The sequence below is a fragment of the Sparus aurata genome, chromosome 17 (assembly GCF_900880675.1).
Source record: "Sparus aurata chromosome 17, fSpaAur1.1, whole genome shotgun sequence".
Lineage (NCBI taxonomy): Eukaryota > Metazoa > Chordata > Actinopteri > Spariformes > Sparidae > Sparus > Sparus aurata.
Genome location: NC_044203.1, coordinates 1,264,943 through 1,277,230, shown reverse-complemented (window position 1 = coordinate 1,277,230; position 12,288 = coordinate 1,264,943). Strand labels below are relative to the sequence as shown.

At 46.9% G+C, this 12,288-nt stretch overlaps 2 protein-coding genes across 4 annotated transcripts; both read left to right on the top strand.

Annotated features, from left to right (window-relative positions):
• Positions 1-2,173: 2,173 nt before the first annotated feature.
• Positions 2,174-5,168, top strand: LOC115568023 (vegetative cell wall protein gp1-like). Of its 3 annotated transcripts, XM_030395057.1 has the most exons (4): positions 2,174-3,307; positions 3,435-3,521; positions 3,612-3,690; positions 3,782-5,168. In XM_030395057.1, exons 3-4 carry the CDS (start codon positions 3,688-3,690, stop codon positions 5,069-5,071), a joined length of 1,293 nt encoding a protein of 430 aa, XP_030250917.1. In that variant the 5' UTR covers positions 2,174-3,307; positions 3,435-3,521; positions 3,612-3,687; the 3' UTR covers positions 5,072-5,168. The 3 variants fall into 3 exon arrangements, with proteins under 3 accessions (XP_030250917.1, XP_030250915.1, XP_030250916.1); XM_030395055.1 differs by lacking the exon at positions 3,612-3,690; XM_030395056.1 differs by having other exon boundaries at positions 3,612-5,168.
• Positions 5,169-5,443: 275 nt separating this feature from the next.
• On the top strand, positions 5,444-9,881 carry LOC115567157 (uncharacterized). Its single transcript, XM_030393460.1, has 5 exons — positions 5,444-5,653; positions 5,750-6,106; positions 7,019-8,404; positions 8,515-8,619; positions 8,726-9,881. Exons 1-5 carry the CDS (start codon positions 5,444-5,446, stop codon positions 9,668-9,670), a joined length of 3,003 nt encoding a protein of 1,000 aa, XP_030249320.1. The 3' UTR covers positions 9,671-9,881.
• The last annotated feature ends 2,407 nt before the right edge of the window (positions 9,882-12,288 follow it).

The following is a 12,288-nucleotide window of genomic DNA, read 5'->3' as shown; positions in this document are numbered from 1 at the left end:
TCACCAGTGTGGTGATCACATATGTAATCAATATCCTCACTTATGGTATACCGACGTACCATGGTGCTGCCACACAATGAACTGTGAGCAAGGCCTCAAAAAAGCATTTATATAGGCTACCAAAGCTGCGAGAAAAGTTCAATATTATTATTATTGAAACAATGTTCCAACAACTTTCTGAGAACAGGTGTTGTTCCCGCGGGAGAGAGACTCTACTGGGCTAAGGTTCCCGTGGTGGTTGCCTGGGAACCAAGGTGTGTGTGTGTGTGTGTGTGTGTGCGTGTGTGTGTGTGTGTGTGTGTGTGTGTGTGCATGTATGTGTGTGTCCATATGACAAATGAGGATGTACCTGAGATCGGTTTTTTACACTAATTGTAGTCTCCCCCATTCATTTCTAATGACTGGTCATTTTTGACCGGAGACACCAAGAGTGTACAAAAGTTGAATAAAATACACAAAATTGTATGCAAATAAATACTATTCATTTTGTGTGTTGAAATCCTCTTTGTGGACAAAGTCATGGACTCTTAGGTCTTGGGACATTTTTCAGAGATAAAACTTTTAAATTGGACAGATTTGACCGGAACACAACATGAGGGTTAAGACCGCTGCAGCTGCTCTGCTCTCCGAGGCAGGGCAGTCACGTGTTTCTGTTTTTTCTTTTTTGGAGGGGGGGGGGTTGCGCGAAGGCAGCGTGCACAACTCAGGTGGCGTCATGCTACATTTGCATATCTAATAGGCACCGTGCAGCTGGGTGGCGCTCCTCCCCACGTAACTTCTCTGTCCCACTCAGGGGAGGAGCAAAGAAGGAGCACACAGTGATATAAAAAAAAAAAAAAAAAAAAAAGAACGGTTCCCAGCTGCGACTCGGATCCCATCGTTCATGTTAACGAGCCGTTCAATAGAATCGGTTCGTTCGTGAACGTCACAACACTACTGTCTGTGTCCGCTGCTTTCAAGTGCCGCTCCTCACAGAGCGGAGCAGCACTGAAGCAGCTCAGCCAGCAGCATGCAACAACACAGAGACGGAGCTGAAGACGAGCCGTGTGGTTATATTTTCAGGCCGAAAATGACACAACGGCAACCTGTATCATTTGTAAGAAGGGAGTAAAATACAGTGGTAACACTACAGATTTGTTCAAGCACGTGAGAAATCATGCGGAAGAAAACGAGGAACTAAAGAAACGGAGAGAGGAGAGAAATCCCCCACCTGGCCCTGACAGACCCAGAGGCAGGCCCGGTTCTAGACTGCCTTGATTGGGGGGGCAGTAGGAAAATGTTGATGGGTCACCAACTGCTACTGTTTTGAGTGCCATAGAGATGACGTTTTTTTTGTATGCCTACCAGTCTATGATGCCAACCCAGACGTAAGCATCGCAGATTCGCCGTGGTTCCATCGGCAAAGCTCTAACGGGAATTCTTTTTCTGGATTGACGAACAAAACAAATTCTGTGGCCAACAAATGATTGATGTCAGTCTACTAACATATTTTCTATTTCAATTTGAAGCTACAATGTAATTAGCATTTTACATTTTAAGCCCACCTCCCCGATGTAGGACAACTTTATCAATGCCCAATTAGAATTAGTTATCTAATATTAAATGGAATCTAAATCTAAATATTGCGCAACTGGCAGATAGAACTTTTGACGCACGGAAAGAACACACACTTTTGAGCCCCAGTGATGCTATAAACATGTGCACCAAAACATGGACATATGAATGCACAACCCCAATGCATAAAAAAAAACTAAATCATCAGAGCCAGCCGTTCCATAATAAAAATGTCTTGCCATCGTTCGTTATCCATGTTTACTTCTTCTAGATGAAGCTGCAATTGATTTTAAAAACAAATCAGTTGGTTTGCAGCATTTTTCACCGTCAGCCTACAGTGCTCTCAGATTTCTCTCCCTCTCTTTTCTCCGCTCACCCCTTGTGTCGCTCGATGCCTTGATTCTTTTTTTTGCTAGCTTAATCTCAGTCAGTTTCCAATTTTCAATCTCCAACTTCCAACAACCACACAGACACGGTCCACTCGATTCAGTCTTGAAATTCCCAGAAGGCATTGCTTCATTTTTAACTTTTGCAAACAAATAATCAAATAAAAAAATTAGGTAGATTTATATTATTTCAAACCATGCACGTTTTTAACATCTGAATAAGAAATTTGCTACAAAAGAATGCAGACTGATGTAAAAGTTCGTGACTGTAGAGGGTAACCATGACTGTGATATAGAGACTTGTATGTGGTATATAAATAGTGATCAGATTCTTGTTTAAGCAGATGTGAAGGAATTGAAGAGACTAAATTGTCATTTAGCTTTTGAATAACGCTAGACAGGGAACAGAGTGATTAGTCAGCCGGCGCTACTTGAGTCAGGACAGTCTGTTAAAAATCCACCTATGAAGGGGCTGCTTTTCTAATGTCAAGATTGGACGGAGGCCAATCACCGCCGTCATGGGGGGCCAATCGCGTCGCTTATTTCTGGTCACGCTGGATTTTTGAAAGACGTGACCCCGCTCTTGCCTCCATCTCGAAGCGCACACAAACTTGCATCCGATTTACAGTAAGTACATTCAATTGTGTTCATTTTAAGACCAAATGGTCAGCAATGTTATATTTCCAGTCGTAATGCCGACTAATTCTATGATTTCGTCCTTCGATTTGCCAGCAGCAACTGTCATTCATTCATCGTAGCTAGCCGTCGCTAACGTTACTAACGTTATAAGCTATGTGGTACCGATGTTACGATGAATGGAGACACTCGTGTATAACTATATATTTATGTTGTCATTAAATTCCGAATGTTCTGATTCAAGTAACCCATCATTTAGTCCAATATTGATGACCTGTTTCACGTCTTTCTAGCGGTGGCTAAGTTAAGATAACCAGTGTGAACGTTAGCTAATGTCGCTCCTGCAGCTACTGTGCGTTAAGTAAGGGATAATTGCACAGGACATGTGAGCACATCATTGTAATATAAAGATTAATGTGTATAAAGGTGTTTAGCAGTCATCTAAAAATACAGTCTGTAAATGTTGTAATTGCACAAAGACTGGAATTTCACAGGACTTGCTTGCACACTTGTTCAGCACACTATGTTTATGCTGTGATTCATAGATGTAACCACTGTGATTATTTCCATGTTGTCTTCAGATGAGCACTAAACCAAAGAGCCACAAGGCAATGGGAGAGGGAGAGTGGATGGTGAGGCTGAAATCATTCGCCAGCTCTGGGGTTTGGCCTGCTGGAGGAGGCAACAGACCATCCCCAAGGCAGTGCAAAGCCTTTGACCTCTACCAGAAGGTAAGTAAAGTGCAGCAAAATATCCACCTATTACTCATGACCATGCATATCACTAGATGAGAAATATTCATTCTGTTGGTGCAGAAAGTGTCTCACTCTAGGCTGCATACAATTCTGATTGTTTCAGATTGAGAAATGCCCCTTGCAGGCCCGTGGACAGACCACTCTCTTTGGAGGATCCACGACCTGTAATTGTGGCTTTCACACTGTTAAGGTGAGCATTAGAAAAATATTGCATGTCTGTTTACATTGCTGTTATGCTGTTGCTGTTACAGCACATGTCATAATCCTCTTGTTTTAGCAGCCTGCTGATGTTCAGCCTGTGGCCTCAGTCTCAGCCGGTGGTGATCATTTAGCCCAGCGGTCTTTCCTGTTTAGCTATGGTGAATATTGTTGCAGTTATTAATGTCTTGTATGAATTGTCTTATGCTTTGCATTCTGAAATTAATTTGTTGTTATTGTTTCTCCTTCCAGTTCGTTAAATCACGATTTGGTGGAGCACAGTCAGCCTCAGTAAAGCCAAATTTAGTATGTAGAAAGACTCCCAGCCCTTCTCCTTCTCCTCCATCCACCGTGAAGACCCCGAGCCTAACTTCATCCTCTGTGATGACCTCCTCTATGGCCTCCATGAGGACCCCCAGCCCTGCTCCATCCTCTGTGATGACCCCCTCTATGGCCTCCATGAGGACCCCCAGCCCTGCTCCATCCTCTGTGATGACCCCCTCTATGGCCTCCATGAGGACCCCCAGCCCTGCTCCATCCTCTGTGATGACCCCCTCTGCGGCCTCCATGAGGACCCCCAGCCCTGCTCCATCCTCTGTGATGACCCCCTCTGCGGCCTCCATGAGGACACCCAGCCCTGCTCCATCCTCTGTGATGACCCCCTCTGCGGCCTCCATGAGGACCCCCAGCCCTGCTCCATCCTCTGTGATGACCCCCTCTATGGCCTCCATGAGGACCCCCAGCCCTGCTCCATCTTCTGTGATGACCCCCTCTATGGCCTCCATGAGGACCCCCAGCCCTGCTCCATCCTCTGTGATGACCCCCTCTATGGCCTCCATGAGGACCCCCAGCCCTGCTCCATCCTCTGTGATGACCCCCTCTGCGGCCTCCATGAGGACACCCAGCCCTGCTCCATCCTCTGTGATGACCCCCTCTGCGGCCTCCATGAGGACCCTCAGCCCTGCTCCATCCTCTGTGATGACCCCCTCTATGGCCTCCATGAGGACACCCAGCCCTGCTCCATCCTCTGTGATGACCCCCTCTGCGGCCTCCATGAGGACCCCCAGCCCTGCTCCATCCTCTGTGATGACCCCCTCTATGGCCTCCATGAGGACCCCCAGCCCTGCTCCATCCTCTGTGATGACCCCCTCTATGGCCTCCATGAGGACCCCCAGCCCTGCTCCATCCTCTGTGATGACCCCCTCTGCGGCCTCCATGAGGACACCCAGCCCTGCTCCATCCTCTGTGATGACCCCCTCTATGGCCTCCATGAGGACCCTCAGCCCTGCTCCATCCTCTGTGATGACCCCCTCTATGGCCTCCATGAGGACCCTCAGCCCTGCTCCATCCTCTGTGATGACCCCCTCTATGGCCTCCATGAGGACACCCAGCCCTGCTCCATCCTCTGTGATGACCCCCTCTGCGGCCTCCATGAGGACACCCAGCCCTGCTCCATCCTCTGTGATGACCCCCTCTATGGCCTCCATGAGGACCCCCAGCCCTGCTCCATCCTCTGTGATGACCCCCTCTATGCCTCCATGAGGACCCCCAGCCCTGCTCCATCCTCTGTGATGACCCCCTCTATGGCCTCCATGAGGACACCCAGCCCTGCTCCATCCTCTGTGATGACCCCCTCTATGCCTCCATGAGGACCCCCAGCCCTGCTCCATCCTCTGTGATGACCCCCTCTATGGCCTCCATGAGGACCCCCAGCCCTGCTCCATCTTCTGTGATGACCCCCTCTATGGCCTCCATGAGGACACCCAGCCCTGCTCCATCCTCTGTGATGACCCCCTCTATGGCCTCCGTGAGGACACCCAGCCCTGCTCCATCCTCTGTGATGACCCCCTCTATGGCCTCCATGAGGACACCCAGCCCTGCTCCATCCTCTGTGATGACCCCCTCTATGCCTCCATGAGGACCCCCAGCCCTGCTCCATCTTCTGTGATGACCCCCTCTATGGCCTCCATGAGGACACCCAGCCCTGCTCCATCCTCTGTGATGACCCCCTCTATGGCCTCCGTGAGGACACCCAGCCCTGCTCCATCCTCTATGAGGACCCCCTCTACGGCCTCTGTGAGGACACCCAGCCCTGCTGCTCCCACCAGACAGGCAGCAGCCTCTGTGAGTTTAGCCTTTATTCATTGGTTTGCCCCTGCTGTTGTCATTTTGTGTGTCCTTTATTTATGCAACAATGGCATTCTTATGTGTTTTTAACAGGATGAGTCTGAAGGAGCTCAGGCAGCCGCTTCTGGAGCTGCAGCTTCATTCTGGTTGCCGTATGAAATGAGCAAGACCATCCCTGTGCAGGACCAGAGATGGATTGCTAACACACTGTTTCAGACTGGCAAACTACGGACAGATTTGAAGCTGTGGTATGAGCCCCCTGTTCCTGCCCTTATCTACCACCAGACACCGACACCCGACCGCTTCTTTACACATCGGCTGATGGTATGGATGCCATGTCACCTGTGGAAGGTGAGGGTGTCCTGCCCAGTTTGTGGAAAGCAGCTGACAGGCTACGGTGTCCACAAAAGGGCTCGGAAGGTCCTTGACGTTGACAGGTACTACCTGATGGTGACAGAGACACTGAGGTGCACTGTGTGTTCTCTGAACTATCTGTCAACAAGTCAGACTGTCCGTGACCAGCTTGATTTGCCGCACCAGAAGCTGTTCCGGCTGATCCTGACCCGCAATTGAGTAAAGCAGATTTTAAAACCTCATACACCACTGAAATTACCCTCCAATAAACATGTAACGAATGAGTGCAACAATAAAAACAAATTACATTTTAAGACAAAATCAAACTTATTTACATAAATAAATTCTACATCATTCAGAATAACTTAAATGCAGGTGTAGCTATGATATACATGCACTATGATATTACCACATCTGTCTTGTGCCAGCTCCTGCTCACATGCCTATTCAACAATAATACAATCACCTTGTAACTGTTTAAACACATGACACTATTTTGAAATTTATATTTATTATAAACACACATTTAACTGAGCTTTGAATTTTTTTCGTATGATCAATGTTTGTAATAAGACATAAGATATTGTATGGCTTAGCTCCTCTACCCCATAAACAATTTATTCTAACAGCTCATGGTGAAATAGGACAAACAAGATCATCAAGGCTTTCCCTAATTACTTTTAAACTACTATGTGAAAAAGTTGTTGAAAGTTGAGAGTCATGTTGTCAAGGTCTGATAATTACTGGCCAAGTATATTTATGAGTAATGTATGGAATTATCTTTTTATATTTTTAAATGTGCATGCCCAGGAAAAATATAGCAATTTACATTGTGCTTTATCTGGTCCAATACATTCATTGTACACTGTCACTTTTTTTTTTTACATATACACATTAATGATATGAAATATTAATTTCAGGTATGCTTGTAACATTTGTGTCATTCGGCTGCTTCGGGACCGGACCCTGGGCAACAGTCCAGCACGACTGGTGAAGCAGCTGAATTAGAACCATGGGGAGGAATGGCTGAACCGGTTGGCACACTATCTCGGGGAGTGTGCTGACTTTGTGGATCAACCGAGCCTCTTCCCAGTGGTCTGCCAGGAGCCTCCAGAGCCCATCGACATCCCTACCAGTCGCTGGCTGCTTACTGTGTACAACAGGGACATCTTCTCCCGCCTGGAGCACATTAAGGCCAGCATCACCTCCACATTTGGCTCCATCTTAAAGACCCAGCAGCCTGCTACCTCCTCTCTGGTTTCTGCCACCCAGCAGCCTGCTACCTCCTCTCTGGTTGCTGCCACCCAGCAGCCTGCTACCTCCTCTCTGGTTGCTGCCACCCAGCAGCCTGCTACCTCCTCTCTGGTTGCTGCCACCCAGCAGCCTGCTACCTCCTCTCTGGTTGCTGCCACCCAGCAGCCTGCCACCTCCTCTCTGGTTTCTGCCACCCAGCAGCCTGCCACCTCCTCTCTGGTTTCTGCCACCCAGCAGCCTGCTACCTCCTCTCTGGTTTCTGCCACCCAGCAGCCTGCCACCTCCTCTCTGGTTTCTGCCACCCAGCAGCCTGCTACCTCCTCTCTGGTTTCTGCCACCCAGCAGCCTGCTACCTCCTCTCTGGTTTCTGCCACCCAGCAGCCTGCTACCTCCTCTCTGGTTGCTGCCACCCAGCAGCCTTCCACCTCCTCCCTGGTTGCTGGCACTCAGCAGCCTGCCAGCTCCTCCCTGGTTGCTGGCACCCAGCAGCCTGCCACCTCCTCCCTGGTTGCTGGCACCCAGCAGCCTGCCATCTCCTCCCTGGTTGCTGGCACACAGCAGCCTGCCACCTCCTCCCTGGTTGCTGGCACCCAGCAGCCTGCCACCTCCTCCCTGGTTGCTGGCACACAGCAGCCTGCCACCTCCTCCCTGGTTGCTGGCACCCAGCAGCCTGCCACCTCCTCCCTGGTTGCTGGCACACAGCAGCCTGCCACCTCCTCCCTGGTTGCTGGCACACAGCAGTCTGCCACCTCCTCCCTGGTTGCTGGCACACAGCAGCCTGCCACCTCCTCCCTGGTTGCTGGCACCCAGCAGCCTGCCATCTCCTCCCTGGTTGCTGGCACCCAGCAGCCTGCCACCTCCTCCCTGGTTGCTGGCACCCAGCAGCCTGCCACCTCCTCCCTGGTTGCTGGCACACAGCAGCCTGCCACCTCCTCCCTGGTTGCTGGCACACAGCAGCCTGCCACCTCCTCCCTGGTTGCTGGCACCCAGCAGCCTGCCACCTCCTCCCTGGTTGCTGGCACACAGCAGCCTGCCACCTCCTCCCTGGTTGCTGGCACCCAGCAGCCTGCCATCTCCTCCCTGGTTGCTGGCACACAGCACTCCTCCTCCAAGGATCTAGCATCACCTGACCAGTCCGGGGTATGTCAATACATAATAAAGTGTAAAAAAAATAAAATCACTGTTTCCCATTTTACTATCCTCAGATTGTATTGCTCATTTCATTTTTTTGTCTTGTTTTGTATTGCAAGGCTGTGGATGACTCTGGTGTGCCAGGCCTGGACAGGGTTGACAGCTTGGCAGAATATCTAGTTGGGCTGAGGAACCAAAATTCACTTGTCCTCACAAACCAGCAGGTCAGGAGCTTTTATTGTTTTGCTACATTTCCTCTATGTCTTGTCATGCATGTTCACACTTGCATATTTTTATCTTTTAATGTGCTATTTTGTTCCCTCTGTTTAGGTGAGCAGTATTGTTGCTCTTTGGCAGAACCTGCTGGAATATGACAAACAGAGGGTGGTGTTCGCTGCCAGACATCAGAGCAGGCTGGACACAGGGAGGTTCCGTTCTCCTAAAAAGAGACAGGAGTTCACTCCAGGGGTGGAGAGTGTGAAGAGGCATGCTCTTACCACACCTGCCCCAATTGCCCAGTGGCCAGATTGCTGCCGCCTGCTTGAGATGATCTTCATCAGGTTCTGTGCCATCCACCGTAGTCCCAGGAAGAAAGGGGGTGACACAGTTTCTAGATGGGATCTCATCCTTGAGGACTACAGAAAAGTTAGGTGGCGCATTCTGGCCAATGGGACAATTATGACCAGTACCAGCCTGCAGCTGGTAGATGTGAGCCACACCACCCTGGTGCAGTGGCACAACAAGAGGGTGAAGAGGCAGGACACCGCAGTCATCATGCAGGGGCTGGATTTGCCAAGCCGCTTCGGTGTAGCAGCTAACCCTCTCCTCCCTGCTCATGTGCGCCCTGCTTCTGCACCCCCTCTGCCATTCCCAGCTCACCAGTACCACCTGCCTGGCAGCACTGTTGGCCAGGCACGGCTTAAAAGGAAAGTTCCTCCTTCAGGTTACACACAGGCGGCTGTAAACCCGCGTCCGCAGTGTCAGCTGTTCCCTGTTCCAGTCCTGGGCCCTCAACTGACAATGCTGGCTCCCATGACGTCGCACGGCACTTTCCTTTTTGCTGCTCCACAGGCCCTGGCTTTCAACCTCTCCTCTGCCCCTCCTGCTCCTGCTCGAAAACTGACCCGTAAAGTGCTGCACAACACGTGCAAGAAATGTGGGCAGTTCCGCACTGCAGAGACTAGACACAGCCAATACAAAGGCATAGTTTACTGCCCTTCTGTAGAGGCTCTTCCAAAAGAGCAGTGGTTGGAGATGATGAAAACTGATAAATGATCATCATTATGTTGTGTCATCATCTTTCTCCTGCTCCCTTAAGTACAGTGTGCTGTTCCTCTTGTTCCACAAGTTTGTGGAAATTCATTCAATATGATTTTGAATCATATTGAAATTGTGAAAAAAAATGTTCTCTTTTGACTATGTTCATATTTTTACCACGAAAAGAACTGCCATCTGTTTTAAAATAAAAACAAAGGGTTTGTGGTTATGTTTTGTGTGAAAAATATTTTTTCAACTAACTAGTAACTGTCAAATAATTGGAGTTAAACATACAACATTATCAGAAATGTGTGAAAAATGACCATTACAGTTTGCCAGAGGCCACAATGTTTTGTTACACCAGTTCAAAAGCCAAAGACCTAGTCATAAGGTTTGCAATTTTAATATTGATATTGTCTCAGTTCTATTCATTCTTATGGTGAATTTTTAAGTATACACTAGGTGGAGTTCAGTGCAAATCATAGTGAGCTTCAATGCAACACTGATAATTAAAAATCGTGACAGTGCAAGTTTTTTAATACTAATGTATTAACATTTAAATATATTACACAAGTCCTATAAATAATGTTTTCAATAATCTAAAGTTTACAAGGGCAACACAAAGACTTCTACAGTGCATATTATACAACTTAATCCTGCCGAGGCTTTGACTCGAACCGGCGCTCCTGTGTACATTGCTTCCTCCTCATTAAAAACAAAAAGAAAACAATTTACAAACAATAACTACATATGCAGTATTTTAAATGCAACAGGTGCGAGGATGGGGGCTAAATCATTTTGTTTTCATTTCCTTTCCTCTCATTTTTTCCTTTTTTCTCTCTTTTTTCTTCTCTTTTCTTCTCCCCCTTCTTCTCCCCCCCCCCCCCCCCCCCCCCCCCCTTAACAGACTATTCTTCCCCAGCTTCGGAATGAAGCAGAAGCATTTTGGGGGGCATTGCCCACCCAGGCCCATGCCTAGAACCGGGCCGCCCAGAGGCCTTTCAGTCAAGCAAGGTGGATAATAGTGGTGAAAATAATATTTTAGTCATCTTCAGCATTAGTTAATATTAATTTTCAAAGTGCAACTGGTCATTAATCATTTGTTAGCCAACTCAAAAAGTATAAATTAGACTTAGACCATGATAATAATAACATGGTTAATAACCTTGATACATTCCTATTGAAACCTGTATTTAAATGAATACATTAGCTGGAATTGAAATAGATCCTAATAGAAGAAGAAAAAAAAATGGGAGCGGGATTGGAGCAGAGTCATTTTACCAGGAGTGGGACGGGACAGGAATCTTTTTTAACTCTGGCCCGGGATTGGGACGGGACAAGATTTTTTTCTGTGGGAGCGGGATGGGACAGGAGTGAAAATCCACTCCCGTGTCACCCTCTAGTCCGAACCAAGATGGCAAACATATAGAGAGTCTCTCTCTCTATTTGTACCTTTCATAATTAAAGCACTGTACTGCATATATACTGCATAACTGCTCATCAGTGTGGGACTGAAATTCACTCTGACTGCTTGGCTAACATCAACATTTATGTATCAGTATACTCTCAGCATTTTGATCATAGTTATAATTGCTAAAATGGCTACATTATTTGCAGTTAAAATCATATATTGATGTGCTTCAGACACTTTGGCTAGGTTATTGTTTTTTCTTTGCCCAAATTGCTCAAATTGCCAGTGTTCTCAACCTGGCCAAACACAGTGATCGTCCATGTAACTCCATTTTGCTTTTGTTTTGTTGCAGAAAAAACATCTAAATCCTTGTCAAAATCTCAAAGTTCCTAATACCAAATACCAAATTAACATTAAGATTATTACATTTTAATGGGATGTTGCAGCCATGAACATTATGGTCATGCTCAATTTTAGTATGTTCCTTAATAAAAACTTTAGATAGTTAAAAAAAGGTTTGCTTTAACAAGCAGATATGATACAATGTGTTTTCTTTTACTTTAAAACTGCTGAGAGGAATTAAAGGGGCATTCAAGGTTCAGGAGGTTTAAGACATTTTACTTTAAAAAAAAATACTTAAAAAAAAGGGCATTAGGGGCATTTATCAGACACTTTTGTCCAAAACGACTTACAATAATTAATCTGTACATTCATCTGGCTGTCATGCAAGGTGCCAACCACCTCCTCTCCTCTCCCACAGGAGTACCCATCTGCAGTCAAGATGGGCGCCGCCATATATCCAATCCATACCGGAAGTCCCAGCCGGAAGTTGGTTAATCACCAAAATAAAAGCCGCCATGTATCCAATCCATACCGGAAGTTAGTTAATCACCAAAATAAAAGCTTAAAAAACACTTACGTTTAACCATAGACTGTACGGTTAACACATGACATAATTCTATGCATTTTGTGCATTTACATGTTTTTTTTTTTGAATACTTTATTTGTAGGTTTTCAGTTTTTATAGAAAAACTTCAAAGATTACGTACAAAAAAACCAAACAAACAAACATACAAACATGTGACATTAATACAAGAATACAAAAAATAAAAGGCTCTACCATACCCTATCCTCTGAAGGAAACAGGCAGGCAACAAAAACAAGACAAAACAAACAAACAAAAACAAAAAACAGTGAAAAAACTAAACAAAAAACAACAACAACC